Genomic DNA, 19,988 nt, shown 5'->3' with positions numbered 1-19,988 from the left:
GGTTGCTGCAAATCACGTGATCCCCCCCCCCCATCCTGACTGTGGTGGTGGCTGCTCCGAGGAGGCGCGGGTGTCCGACGGACTGTGCTTCCTTAAGGCGTGGCTTCCAAGCTGGAGGGAAGGTTCAGTGGATTGTGAGGGGGAGGTGGAGGAGGAGGAGGAGATGGCGGCGACGGCGCGGGAAGATGGCGTCCGCAACCTGGCGCAGGGGCCGCGGGGCTGCGAGCACTATGACAGAGCCTGTCTCCTCAAGGTGATGACTTTAAAGGGTTCCTCCTCGATGAGCTGCGGTCGGGTCAGGCTGGGACAGGTTGGGCAGAAGCTTCAGACCGAGCTGCTTGTCAGGATACCTGCCATCTGGAGTTGGGCTCTCCTTGCAGGAAACGTTTTGGCAAGGCGAGCTCTGTACTCGATCGCCGCTGCAAGCCAAGTTCTTGTTTGTAAAGACCTGGCCCTTGCACAAAGTCACCTCCCTCGTGGGTTTATCCGTCATTTGCGGCTGACAGTAGAATGAGGAAGTGAAAGGGCCTGGCCTATTTCTGTCAAGTGTGTATGATGCAGTGATGAAAGCATAAGCAAGGGGAGGATCAGAATATAATTTCTGTACGTGTAGGAAGTTTATAGTATGGCTTGTCAGCTTCATTTTGTTGTCTAGGAATATGCCCAGACCTGTCCAGGAGAAAATGTCTGTGTGAAATGAGAGGTGGGTGATTGCCATTAAGTTGGATATTGAAGGAGTGCCTAATACATATATGCTATCATTTTTCCTGCTTGAGACGTTCTAGTCATCTAGAGTTTTTAAAAATGACTCTCACACAGTTAAGACTTAACCTGATTTTTTTTTTTAAAGAAGCAGTATTAATATTTTGTTGAGAAAGCCTGAGATTTGAGCTGGGGTTATAACTTCAGCCTTAGAATTGAGTTTAAAATGCTGAAGGCCTTGGCTTCAGTCTTGAAGTCGCCTCCCACTGAGAAGAAACTTTGACTCTTGGAATTCTTATAGCTTTCCCCTCATAGTTTAGATTGTCCTTAACTTGCTGTGTAATTTGGAGCAAGCTACTTTTTAAAGAGCTTGCATATAAATACATAAGTTTGGAAGCTAGTCTTAGTGGTAAAGGCCTGTAGCTCCAGGAGATGCATACTTCCAGCTATTTGTGAAGCAGAGGCAGAAGGAATACCAGCCAGGAGATGCTAATGCAAATAAGAAAAAAAAAAAAGGTGATGGGGCTGGGGGTATATATAGGTCATTGCTAGAGTACTGGCCTCACCAGAGAGTCTCTAGGTTCAGTCTTCTCTGCCAACAGGGAAAGTCCGTCTTTTATAAACCGTGTGACGATTGTATACTAGAGTGCACATGTGGTGTTTTAAGAGGTGTGTCCCCAGAAATGACTAGGAGAAAATATTAACTAGCACCCACAGGGGTCCTCAGCTCCTCCGCTGCCACCTTCACAAGCAGCTCTGCTGGTCACGGACCTTATCGGTTAGGACTAAGTGATAGGCTTAGATCTGCAAGACAACTTAAACCCTTTTCTGTAGGCCATGCTTGGTGAGCATTCATAGCATTGGATGAATTTTTTCAGACTGGTCAGTTATCTAATGTTGTATAAAGAGCTAAATATTCTTTTGGTTACATTTCTACTGAAATATTTTTACAGTTTCAAAGTGGTATGAAACTGAATTTAATACCTGGCCTTCCCCTTCCACCCCTGCAAAGAAATTGCACAACCAAATTTGTGTTTCGCAACACTTAAAATCTTTTTCTCTGAGTGTCAAGCATTGTTTTTCTGTCCCCTCTTCCTCTTTCTTACTAGGAGAGGCAGGCTGAGGTGTTTCAAGGAGCAAGTCATCTACCAGATCAAGTGTAGCTGTTCAAGCAAGATAAGGAGTGACAGCTGGCTTTTGATTTGGCCAGGGGAAGGTCTCTGTTGATCTTGACAAGAAAGGTGTCAATGGAAGTATCCAGGATAAAGCTTCCTTGGAGTGGATACTGAAAATAGCATAGAGGATTTTTGGATTTTTATTGCCAAGGAGAGCAAAAATGTGGCTGTTTTGCTGAAAGCTGTGTTACAGCATGTTTCTGTACACTGGGAAATGATCCAACAGGACATTTTGTAATGCAGCAAGAAAAGGGAGAACCATTGAGTAGTCACAGTGGGAAGACCCAGCATCCGAGTAAGGCTGCTCTTAGCTGGCAAGGCAGAGCATGGGGGTTTGCTTCTCCTGCGCTGTAATAAGCACCACAGCCAAAAAGGGTTTATTGTTTGGCCTTGCTGTGACAGTTTGTTATTAGGGGAAAGCAAGGCAGGAGCTCCTGCAGGGCAGGTACTGGAGGTAGGAACTCTGAAGCTGAGGCCATGGAGGAATGCTGCTTACTGCTTGCTGGCTTGTACTCCGTGGCTTGCTAAGTGGCTTTGCTCTCCTTCCTTCTGTTTGCCCTCCCTCCCTCCCTTCCTTCCTTCTTTTCTTGCACTAAAATTAATATTTACTAAATCTTAGCTCTTACTTATAAACATTTTTAATAACTTGTTCTTCAAATAGAAAACTTATCAAGCACTTTGGTTTTCTTGAAGAAAAGTTCTTAGCCAGTTAGTTGTCTTGTGAAGTAAGTTAATTGCTTTGTTCATGGAACATTTGACTTGAAAAAACAATTGGTCATTCAAACATAAGTATATGGCAGACATTTTCTATAAAGGGGGAATGAGTCAAACTCATGAAAGAGAAACAATTGGCAGTGCTCTAAAAACATTGGTAACTTTGGTATGAGATGGTGTAGCTATAATCCATATCATCAAAAAGTCTTTGATTTCCTTAAGAGCTTTAGAGTATAACAAGATCCTGAGTTGGTGAACTGCTGTGGCCTAAGTATAAGACTGTGTCAGAGGAGGGTTGGAATACAAGGCCACATAAAGTGAGAAAATTTAGGTATCGAAAGGATTATTGGAGCCGGGCGTCCCAGCACTTGGGAGGCAGAGGCAGGCGGATTTCAGAGTTTGAGGCCAGCCTAGTCTACAAAGTGAGCTCCAGGACAGCCAGGGCTACACAGAGAAACCCTGTCTCGAAAAACCAGGAAAAAAAAAGTAATATTGGGGATGTATTCATTTTTAGGTTAGAGAAATGTTGAGAAAAAAAGCCAATGACATGTTTCAGAATAAAAGATGAACTATGTTATGGCTCACTTATAGCATAGGAAACCATCAGTAATGTGTAGATTTGCAAAGTAATTGCATTAGGCTACCCTACTGGCCTAGGATTTTTTTCTTTTTTTTAAATTTAATTCTTAGTTAGGGTTTCTATTGGTGAGACTAAACACTATGACCAAAAAGCAAGTTTATGCGGCTTATACTTCCATATCACAGTCCATCATTGGGGTGTCAGGACAGAAATGCAAGCAGGGCTGGGACCTAGAGGCTGGAGATAAAGCAGAGGCCATGGAGGGCTGTTGCTTGTTGACTTGCTTCCCATGGCTTCCTTAGTCTGCTTTCTCATAGAATCCAGGACCACCAGCCCACAGATGGTACCACCTACAATACCCATATGGCCCTCTTCCATTGATCACTATTGCAAAAATGTCTTATAGCTGGATCCCATGAAGGCATTTCCTCAACTGAGGCACCTTTCTCTCTGATGACTCTAGTTTGTGTCAGCTTGATACACAAAACCAGCCAGTCCAACTTTTTTTGTTTCTCTGAGAGTGCCTTAAGTTTGGTTACCCCCTATGCCCCCCAAATTTATATTTACTGCATCCTATGCAATATTAGGTATATGCATCATGATTAGTAAATATTAGTGAAGTTAAAACATTTTGTGTTTAGATGTTGTCTTAGTCAGGGTTTGTATTCCTGCACAAGAACATCATGACCAAGAAGCAAGTTGTGGAAGAAAGGGTTTATTCAGCCTCAACTCCTTTGCATGACCCTTTCAGTCCTGGACCATCAGTTGCAACTGAGGCTGCACCTTCACCAATGGCCTTCCATGGCCTCTCACAGTGCCGAGCCTCAGCTGCTCTGCATGACCCCTTCATGCCTTCAAAACCAGTACCACCTGGGTGACTCTTACACATTACCAAGTCCTGCTGCAGCAGGAGTACAACCTTGGCTATCTCTGGAAGACAGCTTCTTTGTAATCTCAGAAAACTTTTCCCAGAAGATGTCACCTCAATTTACTAGTCTCTTCTTAATCACCACTAAGTTCTTAGCTCCAGCTAACCAGCATCCATAGTCCCAGTAATGCAAAGGTTTCGCTTTAGTAGTTCTGATATCTTGTTAATCACAGCGGATTGTTCAGTCCCAGCTAACCAGAACTACAGAATCTTCAAAATAAAAACAGCAACGGCCTGGATAAGAAGAGTCTTTAATCTTCCCTCTGAAATTTCACAAGCCAGGCCTCCATCTTTTGCACTGTTCTCAACATTATCTTCCAAGCTCCTACAGAACATCCCAAAGAGCTCTTAATATCTAATGACTCTTCTAGCCCAAAGTTCCAAAGTCCTTCCACAGTCCTCCTCCAAACATGGTCAGGTTGTCACAGGAATACCCCACTGGCTGGTACCAATTTGTCTTAGTTTCTATTTCTGCACAGAACATCATGACCAAGAAGCAAGTTGGGGAGGAAAGGGTTTATTCAGCTTACACTTCCACACTGCTGTTCATCACCAAAGAAAGTCAGGACTGGAACTCAAGCAGGTCAGGCCATGGAGGGATGCTGCTTACTGTCTTGCTTTCCCTAGCTTGCTCAGCCTCCTTATAGAATCCAGGACCACCAGCCTGAGGATGGCACCACCCACAGTGGGCTGGCCCCTCCCCCCTTGATCACTAATTGAGAAAATGCCTTACAGCTGCATCTCATGGAGGCATTTCCTCAAGGGAGGCTCCTTTCTCTTGGATAACTCCAGCTTGGGTCAAGCAGACACACAAAACCAGCTAGTAGAGATGTTAAGGTATATGATTTTTTTCCTGACTTTACTGTTTTGAATGCTGAGATTAGGTGATGACATTCGCACCTTGTTAGGCAAATAACTTCCATTAAGCTACATCCCAAGCCTGGGCATTTCTTGATATAGCAGGGTAAAAATTAAATACTTAAAATGAAATGACCTAACAATAATGATGTTTAAATAATTAAGAATACATTTCTGTGTATTTCTTTCCATGTAACAATTCTCAAGTGATCCAGATGGGTAAAAAGCCTCTGTTTCATCTCGTTATTTTAGAGTCAAGGTTTTGTTTTGTTTTCCCTGTTGTATCATTTTGATGCATTTTAAGGCATATGATCATGTGTGGGATCCAACTGTAGAATAATTGGGTAACGTGTTCAGGAAGTAAGGGACAGATTTCAGTAGACAACTGGCAGTTATCAACATTCTCAAAATGGTGAGGCTGGAGGTGGTGATGCATGGTTTTACTCCTAGCACTTGGGAGGCAGAGATAATCCGACTTTAAGGCCAGCCTGTTTTACATAGTTTCCAGGACAGCCAGGGCTTTCTAGAGAGACTCTATCTAAAAAACCGTGACTGTCTCTTGTTTTTTATATTTACTGCATCCAATGCAATGTTAGCAGTATGTACCATGATTAGTGAAAATTTTGTGTTTAAATGTCAAGGTATATAAGTGATTTTTCCCCCTTCTCTGGCAATGTCTCAGAAAGGTGTTTACCTATATTCTGTTAGGCTGAGAACAAGAGTTGAGTGTTATTTTATTTTTTTTTTGTCTAGTGATTTCTATCTTTCAAAATTTTTGTGTTTGAAAGTTGTATTTAGAGTCATTCAAACATATTGAAGGGGAAGATTATTAGTATCAAATGTGCCAAGGAATGAATGCTACCACGTATCCACTGGTTGTAATTTGTGAGCTTGTAGGACATCCTTTATTTGTAATTAACTTGTCTTCTTCTCTTCTCTTCCCTTTGTTCCCCCGGGTGTTAGGCACCTTGTTGTGACAAGCTTTATACTTGCCGGCTGTGTCATGATACCAATGAAGATCATCAGCTAGATCGCTTCAAAGTCAAGGAAGTGCAGTGCATCAACTGTGAAAAACTCCAACATGTAAGGCCTTATGGCATCTGCCCCATCTCGTTTTAAAGGTTTAAGATGGGTTGAAATAATTTAATCAAAAGTTGGAAATAAGACTTAATTCTCTGAGGAAGCAACATTGTTGAGTTAGATGTTTAAAAACATAAAAAATAGGCTAAACACACTTTAACATAAATTCTGGATATTTAAATAGTTTTGATAAATTTACTCGAGTTTTTAATTACTGTGTCCTTTTCAGGCCCAGCAGACTTGTGAAGACTGTAGCACATTGTTTGGAGAATATTACTGCAATATTTGCCACCTGTTTGACAAAGACAAAAAGCAGTATCACTGTGAGAACTGTGGGATTTGTAGGTACTGTACATAAAATGTCCTCTTTGAATTATTTCCAGTACATTTGGGTAATGGTGTATTTGCTGCGATAAAACATTATGACCAAGGCAACTTAGAAGAGAGTTTATTTGAACTGTGGTTCCCAAGGGTTAGAGTCTGATGGTGGGGACAGTTTGGCAGCAGGTGACAGGCATGGTGGTTGGATCATCAAGCTTGAGGGCTCATGTCTTGAACTGTAAGCAGGAGGCAGAGAATGAGAAGTAGCAATCACCTTAGTCTCGGAGGTCATCTTCAGTGACACACTTCCTCTAGCAAGGCCAGACCTCTTAAACCACCCCAGACATCACCACCAACAGGAGACCCAGTATGCAGACCTGGAGCTCGTGGGGCACATTTCCATTCAAACAAGTACATCTCACTGCTCACTATATACTCCATGCTGACCTTGAACTCAGAGCCACCTCCCTCTGCCTCCTGAGTGCTGGGTTTAAAGGCGTGTGCACCATTGCCCAGTTTCACTTTCTTTTGTTTTAAGGGAGATCATTCATCTAAGATACAGTCACCTGAAAGTCATAATCTGATTTATTGCCTGTAAGCTCATTATTGGAGTTCAGTGCAGTGATTCTTTCTGTTTCTGTTTATATTTGAGATTGTAATTTAATTACAACATTTCTTCCCTCCGAACCCCCTTCTCTCCTTATTCCTTAAAACAGAATTTGTTTGCTTGTTTGTTTTTTGAGACAGGCTTTCTTTGTATAGCTTTGGCTGTCCTGGAACTAGCTCTGTAGACCAGGCTGGCCTCAAATACACAGAGATTCTCCTGCCTCTGCTTCCTGAGTACTGGGATTAAAGCATACACCACCATTGCTTGATTTAATTAAAAAGGAATTGGACTAGGGGGCAGTATATGCATTGGCTAAAGAGTTCGTAAATACTCGGTTTAATCTTCATTCTTTCTCAGGACTTTGAACTTGCTAATTTTGCTTGTAAATCTTTAAGAATGTTGTATCGTGTTTTTAAGTTTGATCATAGTCTTTATCATATGAGAACAAAATTGTGAAAAGCTAAGTAGTATTGAAGATTTAGGGTTTTTTGTTTTGTTTTTTTTGTTTTTTGTTTTTTGTTTTTGTTTTTTTAGTTATTTGAGACAAAGTTTCTCTGTTTATAACCTTGGTTGTCCTGGAACTCACTTTGTAGACAACAGACTGGAGAATTAATCCTAACATACATAAATGAAAAAGATGAATATCCAGGATGTATAAAGATTTCTTTTAAATTGATAAAAGACAAATAACCAGGTAGAAAAATAAGCAGAGCATATCAACAGAAGATTCATAAAAATATAAACAATTCTTTAGTATCAAAGAATAGTCCTTGTCATTTGAGAAATGAAAGTTAAAGTGATGTGTTTTTTCTGTTGTACATGTGTTGATGTGCATGTTGTGAGGAACACGGATCGGGCCCTGTCTGTGGGGATGTAGGCTAGCGGTCTTTGGAGGCTCAGGTTGCCAGTATTACCATCTGGATGATCCAGTACCATCTGGATTGTATCAATAAGGAAATACCGTTGAACATGGTACATCTATACCCCATCCTATTAAGAAGAAAGAAGAGGTCTCCTATGGGCAGACATAGTAATCCTTGGGATATATTAGCAAGTTTAGATAAGTTGCAGAACAGCACATTGGAATTGTGTACCCGTCCTCTGCGTCTGTTTCCCTCTTTAGAGAAGAAGTCTGGAAGAGTGTCCCTCTGCTTGTGGTGCTTACCTTTGGCACCGGAGAGACAGTACTCTCTCCATAGTCTTAGTGTGGTTGGAACATTTCTACAGTAGGCCTAAGTTTGGGCATTATATAGTGAACAAATTATCGGGTAATAAAAAAATAATCTTTTGACCTTCATGTTATATTTTGTTAGGATTGGTCCAAAGGAAGATTTTTTCCATTGCTTGAAATGTAATTTATGCCTAGCCATGAATCTTCGAGGAAAACACAAGGTACATTATTCAGTTTGCATAATTTAAAAAATGCTAATGTTTTTGAAAACCAGATTAAATATTAATAAGTTTTGGAAACATGCTATTTTTCATATATTGCCAACTTCAACTATATTTTTTGCTTTCCAAAAGAGCAGAATTCAGTAGTTAATATAAAATATATGCCTAAGAATCTTGGATCCACTGTTTGTTCTTTGTAATGTAAGAGTGTCTTTTACAGCAGCTATTAGCATGTTGCTTCGTAGTTAGGGTTTCTATGGCTGTGCCAAAATACCATGATCAAAAAGCACCTTGGGGAAAGAGAGGTTTATTTGGCTTGCATTTCTGTATTATTACATTTCCATATTGCTGTTCATTATTCAAGGAAGTGAGAACAGGAACTCAAATAGGGCAGAATCTTGGAGGTGACGTAGAAGTCATGAAGGGGTGCTGCTTACTGGCTTTTTCCTTCCAGTTTGCTCATTCTGCTTTCTTATAGATTCCAGGATGGGACCACCCACCATGGGCTGGGCCCTCCTCCTTTAATCATTAATTGAGAAAATGTCTTACATCTGGATCTCATGCAAGCTTTTCCTCAACTGATTCTCCTTCCTCATTGATGACTTTAACTTGTGCCAAGTTGACATAAACCAGCCAGTACAGCTTCTCAGTTGGTTTATTGATGCTTATCATTGATATTGCTTCTAAGATTAATTTTAAAAGGAAAAATGTTAAGTGATACCTATTTACATCGTGTCCTAAGAATAATTCTTTGTATTTCCTTTCATGATTAAGACTTATAAATGTGGATATAGGAATTTTATTGTAATTCCAGACCCTCTCCCTACTTAAAAACAATCTATAGTACTGATTCTATCTACTGTAAGAATTTAAAGAATGGAGGATCAGCCAAGCAAAGTATAAAAGTACAGGACATTCCAGTACAGAGACTAATAATGACTTCTGTCTGAAGATGAGACAGGCAGACAGACACAGACAGACGGAGGTGGGGGAATGGAGAGAAAGAATACACAGACACAGAAAGAATATTTGAAATAATTTAATAATCACCATGTTCTGTAGAAGATAAAGGTAAAAGATTCTTGTAGAAATACAATGTTAGGTAGGACTTGACCTAAAATTGTATTTTAGCAAAGAAGTCAGGGTGAATAGTGAACACTGGCTGAGAACTAGAGTGAGGTAAGAAAAATAATTTCCAAGATTCCCTGTCTTAGCTTAAAGGAACCTGATGAGCAGAATGTGAGTTTGTTAAAGACTGAGTCTCACTTTAAAAACTTGGGGTGCTAGCCAAGTAAGCTGGCAGAGGCTGTGGCACATGCTTGCATCTTAGCAGTCGGCAGGCTGAGGCAGAGGTGCTGTAAGTTCATGGATCATCTGAGTTAACAGAGACACCTCTTCTCACGATGAAAATTAAAGACAGGCTAATGATGATAACCTGGAGTCATAGCCTCTTGGATTATATTTCTCTGGCTCTGTTCTGGTTTCCAGAGCATATATAGAATACATTTGTGTTCACACATGCACATGTGTGTATACACACAGCCATTTCATCACATGTCATTCACTCAGCAATGCTGTGGACTGTCAGAAACATCCTAATTACATAGATGCTAAGGTAGGTGGGTTTGTGTATATATGGAGTGTACTCGGGAGCAAAAAGGAAATACACGTTAGTTTTATTTTATAAATGGAGAAAATTAGAATCAAGAAGTGTTGACTTTTCTAAAATCTTAAAGATTCATAAATGGCAGGGCTGAGATTATAATCTAGAATTTTCAATTCAGTTTTTGAAGGAGTTTTCTCTGCATTAATCTCTTTTATTTTAGAAAGCTATATATGTTCTCTTATTATTTTTAAAAATTGTTCGGCTACTATTCACTGTTTAAATGTTAGTAAGGGATCCTGACTTGTACTGAAAACAAGAGACTCATCTGTGGCTTAGTGTTTTCCCTTATCTCCTTGTATATATTGCCACGATAAAAACTTCCTACTGCTGGGATTCTAATTTAGTTCTTCACCTGTGGAAGTCAGAGGACAACTTGTTGCAGTGGGGTTTCTCCTTCCAGCATGTCAGTTCCAGGGATTGAACTCAGGTCCTCAGGCCTGGTGGCAAGTCTTTACCCACTGAGTCATCTCATTGGCTCTTTTAGTCAGTTTATTTTATTGTATTTATATATTTTATTAATGCTGTTATAGTTGACATTTTTATTTTTTGATGCTTTTGTTGATGTAAGATTCTCCTTTAAACAGTGTATTGAAAATGTTTCCCGGCAGAATTGTCCAATATGCTTGGAGGTGAGTGTGGAATATTTTTTCACTTTGGAAATGTCCTGTTTTGAATTTGAAGTACTTTGTTAGTGTCTTTATGTAAGCACGAATAACTTTCTTTCCTCGTAGGACATTCACACCTCCCGTGTTGTTGCTCACGTCTTGCCGTGTGGGCATCTCCTACATAGGTAAGCAGATGTTGTTCTTCCTGCTCCAGGTGTGTGCACATCATGGAACTTTCCTTTTACTAAAATGTGCTCTGTTTTCTTTCAGAACGTGTTATGAAGAAATGTTGAAAGAGTGAGTTTTTGATGGATTTAAAAGCTTACAGTTTAAGATTTGTTTTTTGTGAGAGGGTGGTGGGGTGGGCAGACATGCTGGCCAGGTACACTGTTTGGGTGTGGTAGGTACACAGATGGTGGTGAGGAGAGTCGGTGACTGCTGTTTAGTTGGGCGTGGGGTCTTGGGGAACAGGACTGCACTCTGCTCCCATGTCCCTATTGTGCCTTCTGCCTCCCACAGCTCGAGGCAGCAAACCCTCTTGTTTTCCATCCACATATACTGGGAAAGCGCAGAGGAATAGGGTCCAAATTTTATCAGTTCAGTATATTGATCCAGCAGGGAACAGCAAAGAAAACCAGTCAATTTTCTTTAAAACTGGAACTACAATAACATGAGAAATAGGAAAGAGTAGAAAGGTGCTTTGATTCTACTGATGAATGAACAGAAAATTAATTCCTAGACAGGGAGCAACTTTTGAAAAATTTTAGAGAGGAAGTAGTACTATGATTGGGATAAGTTTTAGGAAAACCATTTCTTTGCATCAGTGTCCTAAAAAATTAAATTGCTTAGCTAATGAATAGTTTTATTGATAATTTTAGGCAAAGACATAGTCCTACAAAGAATATTGCCTACTTCTCTATTTTAGAGAGTTAGGGATAAAGACGTGCCGGGTGTTGGTGGTGCACGCCTTTAATCCCAGAACTCGGGAGGCAGAGGCAGGAGGACTTCTGATTTTGAGGCCAGCCTGGTCTACAGAGTGAGTTCCAGGACAGCCAGGGTTACACAGAGAAACCCTGTCTCGAAAAAAACCAAAGCGGGGGGGAAATAAAGACATATGATTTAAAAGTATCATAAGATGCTAAATGTAATATTTGTTTTTTAGGATAGATTTTTCAGTTTCCTGAGACAGTAACTTGAACTGTAGACTAATACTCCGGAGACTTATGTGCTAGTGAGCTGTGTCTTCTGTGTGCCCGAGCTGATGCAGACCCCACTTCCTATCTCTTGTAGAGGTTACAGATGCCCATTGTGTATGCATTCTGCCTTAGACATGACTCGGTACTGGAGACAACTAGATAATGAGGTAGCACAGACTCCCATGCCATCGGAATACCAGAATGTGACTGTTGATGTAAGTAGAATCCATGTTGAGAACTTTTTAGGTTTCTTGGTGATATCCTTTCTTACTTTTGCCTCTTTGCTTAGATTCTAAAAATTACTGCTTTGACCTAGTGCCATTTTAATTAACTAAAGCAGGGAGAAATGATTTAAATAAATTTTTTTATATTGATATCAGACCAGGGTAGGAAAAGCCCTAAAAATACCTTTGTGTGGTTTCTCTCAACACTAGGTGGCAGGCAAATGCTTCATTATGAATTTTTGGCAGCTTACTTGCTAGAGTCAGAAGTGGATCATTGATGTTTTATTTTATTTGGCCTCATTTAAATTTTCAAAATTCTCTTTCAAGAGACTGTATTTGTTGTGTTTTGAAAACTACCTTTGGGTTTTAATGTTTACTGCCCTTTATATTTTGTTGCAAACTTCATTTGTTCTCAATTAGATTATCCTTTGACATACAGAAAAATGACAGGGTTGCTATAGCTTATTTTCAGCATAGTATTGAGTTTAAATCAGAGTTGGAAAATAATAGCTTTTGGATGTCTGAATAACATTTGGACATACAAATGTTCTAAATGTCTACAAATACTTCAGAACACAAGGATGAAACAAAGCCAAATAATTATTCTAATGTTGGATATGTACCTCAGTAGGAGGTAGTGAGTGCAAGGGCCTAGATTTGATCCTAGCACCATAAAACAAAACCAGAAACCTTTCTGGCTTATTTACTCTGGAAACTTCCAAAATTAAAGTTGAATTGTTACTAAGGACAATGGAAGATTCCCTTAGATACTATCTGATAATTGTGATGTTTACTGGAGGCTGAAGTTTACTGTGTTCCTGTAGATGCTTTCTTTGAAATAATAGCTTTATGAAGGTATACCTCACATACACTGGAGCTCATTCCTTAAAAGTGTACAATTCACGGACTTAGTATATTTATGGAGTGTACAAACAGCACCACAATATTAGAATATTTTTGTCATTTATAAAGAAACCCTATGCTAAGGAGTGAGACGGTGGCTCATTTGGTAATGTGTCTGACCTCCAAGCCCAATGACCTGAGTTTGGATGTCCAGAATGCATGGACAAAGCGAAGCATGGTCATGCATGCCCATAACCTGTCCTTTAGAAGGATAAGGTAGACAGACTCCTTCCTGAAAGGCACTGACAGCCACCCGGGTTGAACCTTTGTGTTCAGTGAGAGACTCTGTCTCAAAAAATGAAGGTAGAGAGCAATGAAGGAAAGGCATCCAATACTGACCTCAGGTCTCCATGTACACCCACACATGCACACAAACCACCTACACACACACATACACACACCAAACCCAAACAACAACAGAAACTTCAACAACTCTGTACCTGAAACACTGTACCTGATGGAGGTCACTTCTCATACAATCTCTAATGTCTGCCTTTAAGAGTCCTTTTTTTTTTTTTTTTTTTTTTTAAAGATTTATTAATGTGTATGAGTACACTGTAGCTGTACAGATGGTTGTGAGCCTTCATGTGGTTGTTGGGCTCAGGTCAACCTTGCTCACTCTGGTTGGCCCAGCTCACTCTGGCCCAAAGATTTAAATAAGTACACTGTAGCTGTCTTCAGACGCTCCAGAAGAGGGCGTCAGGTCTCATTATGGATGGGATTTGAACTCAGGACCTTCAGAAGAGAAGTCAGTGCTCTTACCTGCTGAGCCATCTCGCCAGCCCCAAGAGTCCTTTTCTAAATTATGCTAAGACTGCTGCATAGTTATATATTGATCTATTTGCAGATGAACAATTGCCTTCTGGGAATCTTAGCACCAGAAAAGATTGAGTCCTTGTTATCTTAGGGATATACAATAGACTCTGACTTCAGAACTTTGATTTAGAAAGTTTTGTTTTTGAATTCATTGCTGAGGCATAGTAAGCCTAAAAATTAAGCAAAATATTCCAATTTGTAGAAATTTCAGTTTTATTAGTTAAGGTAAATTCTGAGTGCCAGTGAAAATAATGAAATCATCGTGTGTTATTTTGTTTTTTACATATTAAGTGTTTGCCTAATAAATATATCCATGTTAATTTGCTTGCTTGTATTATGGATACTTTTAGGAGCTATTTTAAATTGAGGTTCTGGGGTTCATAAAATTTTCATTTTATGAATTCAAAGCCTTCCATCCTAATAACCTTTAAAATTCTCACTGGAGAAGAGACAGTTTCCCTTCAAAAATGCTTAGACAGACGTGCATTTTCACATCTTTTATATGACTTTCAAGTGATTGCTAATCAGGCAGTGTCACTTGTAGTTACAAGGCTTAAAACTTTTCCTCTTCATTTTTCAGATTCTCTGCAATGACTGTAATGGACGATCCACAGTCCAGTTCCATATCTTAGGCATGAAATGTAAGTTTTGTGACTCCTACAATACTGCCCAAGCTGGAGGCCGCAGAGTGTCAGTGGATCAGCAGTGAGAAGCCTGTCCTTGGCTAGAGAACAGCTCTGTGATGGAGATGAAGCTCTGTAAAAGATCCCAATGTTCCGATCTGACTGTCCATCTGCATTAGAGATGTTTCATACCACTGTCACAACAGTGGGTCACAGTGTGAACACCTGAGGATTCAAGATCTCTGGATGGAAATGTAATAGAGCTTACTGGGTGATTGTAATAGCGATTACTGGGCGAAGCCTCTGAGCGTGTGTAGATTGGAAATTCCTTTAGTGTCAAGTTTTGAAGCCAATGATGTTTGTCCCAGATATAGTCACATTCATCGAAATACTTTATATTTTCATGGAACTTTAAGTGATGCTATGCACGCAGAGTTAATTTTTTGTTCTTGATAGAACTACATTCAATTTTAACTAGTCTTTGATTTTAAGGGCCGTACTGTAATTTTTAAGTTCTTATTAAAATCTAATTATGTGTGCTTTTTTTTTTTTAATTTTTTTTATTAGGTATTTTCCTCAATTACATTTCCAATGCTATCCAAAAAGTCCCCAATACACTCCCCCCCCACCCCAGTCCCCTACCCACCCACTCCTACTTTTTGGCCCTGGCATTCCCCTATACTGGGGTATATAAAGTTTGCAAGTCCAATGGGCCTCTCTTTCCAGTGATGGCCGACTAGGCCATCTTTTGATACAAATGCAGTTAGAGTCAAGAGCTCCGGGGTACTGGTTAGTTCATCATGTTGTTCCACCTATGGGGTTGCAGTTCCCTTTAGCTCCTTGGGTACTTTCTCTAGCTCCTCCATTGGGGGCCCTGTGATCCATCCAATAGCTGACTGTGATACGTGTGCTTTTTAATTTTTTCTTTTCTTTCTTTTTTTTTTTGGTTCTTCCAGACAGGGTTTCTCTGTATAGCCCTGGCTGACCTGAAGCACACTCTGTAGACCAGGCTGGCCTCGAACTCAGAAATCTGCTTGCCTCTGCCTCCTGAGTGCTAGGATTAAATGCGTGCGCCACCACCCAGGCTGCTTTTTAATTTTCTAAGACAGTCCTTTGAATACTATAATACAATTTTATGTAATAAATTACTAATGAAATTGTACTGAAATATTGTTTTACAGACTTTTTTCCCTCAAGGTTGTTAATTTTTGGCTCTTGTGACAACATAAGCCATCTTATGTAAAAAACATTCCCTTTTTTCCTTTGAGATGCTTTTATGGATGAATGATTTGGGAAAGTAGTGTATAAAGTAATGACGCTCTTCCAATGCTTTAAGTCTACTGTTATTGTTGCAAGTTCTTCCAGTCTGCCAGAATTACTTCTCCACAGAGTAATTTATTCAGTCGGTATTTTTGTAAGCAGTTGTAAGCCAGTTGTGGTTCTAGATGCTTTAAAAAAGTCAATGAAAAGTTCCTTGTAGTGGTACATTCTGCCATTCCTCATATTTGGTCAACATATTCTGTTTTATTAATGCAAGCAGTATGTGTCGTCAGTGTAGACATGGATTATTTTCTAAATTCTCAGAAGTAGGAGATAAATAGGATGAAATAGTCCTGGGAAGGGCTCTCAATTTACACTTTTCTGTGCTTACCTAAAAGAATTAAATATACCTCAATGAATGTGCCGAGCATAGATGGGTCATCTGTATCAACCCCTATTCCCAAGGCTCAGGGAACAACATGGTGGGTGTGGATGGGAAGGACATGAGAGCTGGAAGATGAAGAAGACGGCTGGAAAACACTGGGTTTTGACATGACAAGGTTGTCGCATGTGAACTTAGAGCAGCCACGGTTGCCTGCTGAGACCTTTATGAGATCAAACCTGTGAAAAATCCTGCAAGGATAAAGTGAGCCCTGAGCCCTGCTTGTAGCTGAAGAGCAGATAACGCTCCCGTGAAGGGAGAAGCATTGCGTTTCTTAGGGGCTGTGGGTTGTCCACACCCCAGTGGATGGCTGCACCTGTGGGTACGTGGAAAGCACTAGTTGGACTCACTGGGTTATTAAAAAAAGAAAGGGTCATCTGGAAAGGCGGGTCAGTGGTTCAGAGCACTTGCTTTTCTTTCAAAGGACATGAGCTGGGTCCACGGGACCCAGGTCAGAATTTCAGGGTATACACATAAATTAAAAAAAAAAAAAAAAAAAAAAAGACGGGCTAGGCATGGTGTTCTGTATTTTTAATCCTAGCACTTGGGAGGTCTAAGTTCAAGGCCATCCTGGGCTACATAGAAAGACCCTCTGTAAGAGAAAAAGAAATTAGTGATATGTGATGTGTTTGGAAGTCTTGATGGGAACTGGAGGGAAGCCGTGGGAGTGGATATGACCTAAGTACATGTATGAATTTCTGATGGAGTCTTTAGGGCTTTTTTTTTTTTTTTTTGATATGATGCTTGAATACTGTGACAGCTGCTTTCATGTCAAGTCATCAGAGAATGGGGAGCCTCAGTTGAGAGAATGCTTTTGTAAGACTGGGCTGCAGTCCTATAAAGGATTTTCTTAATTAGTGATCAACCGGAGGGCCCAGTCCATAGTGGGTGATGCCGTCCCTGGGCTGGTGGTCAGGGTTCTATAAGAAAGCAGGCTGAGCAAGCCACAGGGAGCAAGCCAGTAAGCAGCACCCCTCTGTGTCTTCTGTGTCAGCTCCTGCCTCCAGATCCCTGCCCTGCTTTAGTTACTGACCTGGCTTCTTCAGTGATTTGGAAGTGTAAGCCAACTGTTTACCCTTTTCTTTCCCAAGTGGCTTTGGTCATGGTGTTTCAGCACAGCAATAGTAACCCTAATTAGAACAGAAATCTTATTCTTTCTTTGCTGTTGCTAACTTCTCTGATATCCTGTTGGGGGTGGGGGAAGTGGTGAGACCAGCCATCCTTTTGTTACTTAGAGGAAGGAAGGACTTTAACCTTTTTACTGTAATACTGATATTAGCTGGGGCTTTTTTTATTAAGTGTGGTATATTTATTATCTGTGCTCATCAGTAGCATTGGTTTGTAATTTTTCTTTTGGTCTTCCTGGCATTGCAATGTATTACTGTGATGCTGACTTGTAAAGTAGGTTAATAAGTGGTGGGGTTGCTCTGTGCACTGTGGATTCAGAGACTGAGTTCTGTGCTCCAGGATCAGGTTGCAGTCTGGACATGGGCAGTGTGTTGACCACTGCGCTGTAAAGAATGGTCCCCAGTATTCCCTGATTGGACAATAAAAGCCTAGAGCCTGTGACTAGGCAGGAGAGAGAGAAAGTCAGGACTTGAGGTCAAGTAGGGGCCATGAGGGGAAGGAAAAGGAGGTCTTGGCTTGCTTTATCCACAGAGTTAGACTAAATCATTACAAAACGTTTTGATCATCATACAAAGAAAACCTTTTTTTCTTTGTTGTGACAGTTGTTCTCTGTGTAACTCTGACTTCCCCAGAAATCACTGTAGACCAGGTTGGCCTCGAACTCACAGAGATCTGCCTACCTCCGCTTTCCAAGCACTGGGATTAAAGGTGTGTGCCCTGGTAAAAAAGAAGGTAACTGTGAAGCAGGATGGATGTATAAGGATGGACCACGAGCTCATGGCATAGAGGAAATCCGCCCTGAGGACACACATGCAGTGGAACAAACAGAGCAAGACTCCGTTGGCAAATAGCACAGGGCCTGTGACTGGGAGTTAGTTTAAACTCGCTCGGATTCTGCCCAGTCTGTTTACAGCTTGTAATAGAAATGCCAGGTTTTTGTGTCTTTTCTTTGGGAGCTATATAGGCTAGAGTGGGGCAGGGGCAGAAATTCCCATAACATCACTGCCAGAAGTACCATCATCATCATCTCCTCTCCCCACCCCCTTCAGAAGACTTAAGAAAGATTGGGGTTAGTTCTTAAATATTTAGTAGAATTCTGCTGCGAAGCCATTTTTTTCTTGATGGGAGATCTTTTTTTTTTTTTTTTTTTGTAAATTATGTGTCTTATCTGTGTGTCTTAGTTAGGGTTTTACTGCTGTGAATAGACACCACTGACCAAGGCAACTTTCAGGACAACATTTAATTGGGGCTGCCTTAAAGGTTCAGAGGTTCAGTCTATTATCATCAAGGCAGGCATGGTGCAGGAGGAGCTGAGAGTTCTACATCTTCATCTGAATGCTGCTAGCAGAATACTGACTTCCAGGTAGCTAAAATGAAGGTTTTAAAGCCCACACCCACAGTGACATACTTATTCCAACAAGGCCACACCCACTCCAACAGGGCCAGACCCAATAGTGCCACTCCCTGGGCCAAGCTAATACACTGTGGGGGGTGTGTGTGTGGGGTGTATCTGCATGTGAATGCAGGTTCCTACTGAGGCCAGAGGCGTGGGCTCCAATCCTGGAACTGGGGTTACAGGCAGTTGTGAGCTCTCTGATGCAAACCTTAGGGACCCTCTTGGGGCCTTGGGCCAGTATTGTGGGAGCCCTTGCCTGCTGAGCAGTTTCTGCAGTTTCTGATGGGAGTTCTTATATTTTTGATTTACTCTCCTTGCTTTTGGTCTCTTCAGCCTTCTATTTCTTTCTGGTTTCAGTCTTGATAGATTATAGGTTCTTAAGAATTCATCCATGAACCCACACACCTATGGTCACTTGATCTTTGACAAGGGAGCAAAAACCATCCAGTGGAAAAAAGACAGCATTTTCAACAAATGGTGCTGGCACAACTGGCGGTTATCATGTAGAAGAATGCGAATTGATCCATTCCTATCTCCTTGTACTAAGGTCAAATCTAAGTGGATTAAGGAACTCCACATAAAACCAGAGATACTGATACTTAAAGAGGAGAAAGTAGGGAAAAGCCTCGAAGATATGGGTACAGGGGAAAAATTCCTGAATAGAACAGCAATGGCCTGTGCTGTAAGATCGAGAATCGACAAATGGGACCTCATAAAATTGCAAAGCTTCTGCAAGGCAAAAGACACCGTCAATAAGACAAAAAGGCCACCAACAGATTGGGAAAGGATCTTTACCTATTCTAAATCAGATAGGGGACTAATATCCAATATATATAAAGAACTCAAGAAGGTGGACTCCAGAAAATCAAATAACCCCATTAAAAATGGGGCTCAGAGCTGAACAAAGAATTCTCACCTGAGGAATACCAAAAGGCTGAGAAACACCTGAAAAAATGTTCAACATCCTTAATCATCAGGGAAATGCAAATCAAAACAACCCTGAGATTCCATTTCACACCAGTCAGAATGACTAAGATCAAAAATTCAGGTGACAGCAGATGCTGGCGAGGATGTGGAGAAAGAGGAACACTCCTCCATTGTTGGTGGGATTGCAAGCTTGTACAACCACTCTGGAAATCAGTCTGGCGGTTCCTCAAAAAATTGGACATAGTACTACCAGAGGATCCCGCACTACCTCTCCTGGGCATATATCCAGAAGATGTCCCAACCAGTAAGAAGGACACATGCTCCACTATGTTCATAGCAGCCTTATTTATAATAGCCAGAAGCTGGAAAGAACCCAGATGCCCCTCAACAGAGGAATGGATACAGAAAATGTGGTACATTTACACAATGGAGTACTACTCAGCAA

General features: G+C 40.8%; 1 protein-coding gene across 2 annotated transcripts; it reads left to right on the top strand.

Moving 5' to 3' along the window:
- The first annotated feature begins 43 nt into the window (after positions 1-43).
- On the top strand, positions 44-14,930 carry Rchy1 (ring finger and CHY zinc finger domain containing 1). Of its 2 annotated transcripts, XM_021162506.3 has the most exons (9): positions 44-253; positions 5,921-6,040; positions 6,267-6,382; positions 8,279-8,357; positions 10,608-10,652; positions 10,755-10,813; positions 10,899-10,925; positions 11,919-12,039; positions 14,348-14,930. In XM_021162506.3, the coding sequence occupies exons 1-9, from the start codon at positions 164-166 to the stop codon at positions 14,474-14,476; spliced, it is 786 nt and encodes a 261-aa protein (XP_021018165.1). In that variant the 5' UTR covers positions 44-163; the 3' UTR covers positions 14,477-14,930. The 2 variants fall into 2 exon arrangements, with proteins under 2 accessions (XP_021018165.1, XP_085692975.1); XM_085836849.1 differs by lacking the exons at positions 5,921-6,040; positions 6,267-6,382.
- The last annotated feature ends 5,058 nt before the right edge of the window (positions 14,931-19,988 follow it).

The sequence above is a fragment of the Mus caroli genome, unplaced genomic scaffold (assembly GCF_978045245.1).
Source record: "Mus caroli unplaced genomic scaffold, Mus_caroli_1 scaffold_4, whole genome shotgun sequence".
Lineage (NCBI taxonomy): Eukaryota > Metazoa > Chordata > Mammalia > Rodentia > Muridae > Mus > Mus caroli.
Note: the sequence above shows the minus strand (reverse complement) of the source record. Positions and strands in the feature narration are given on the sequence as shown.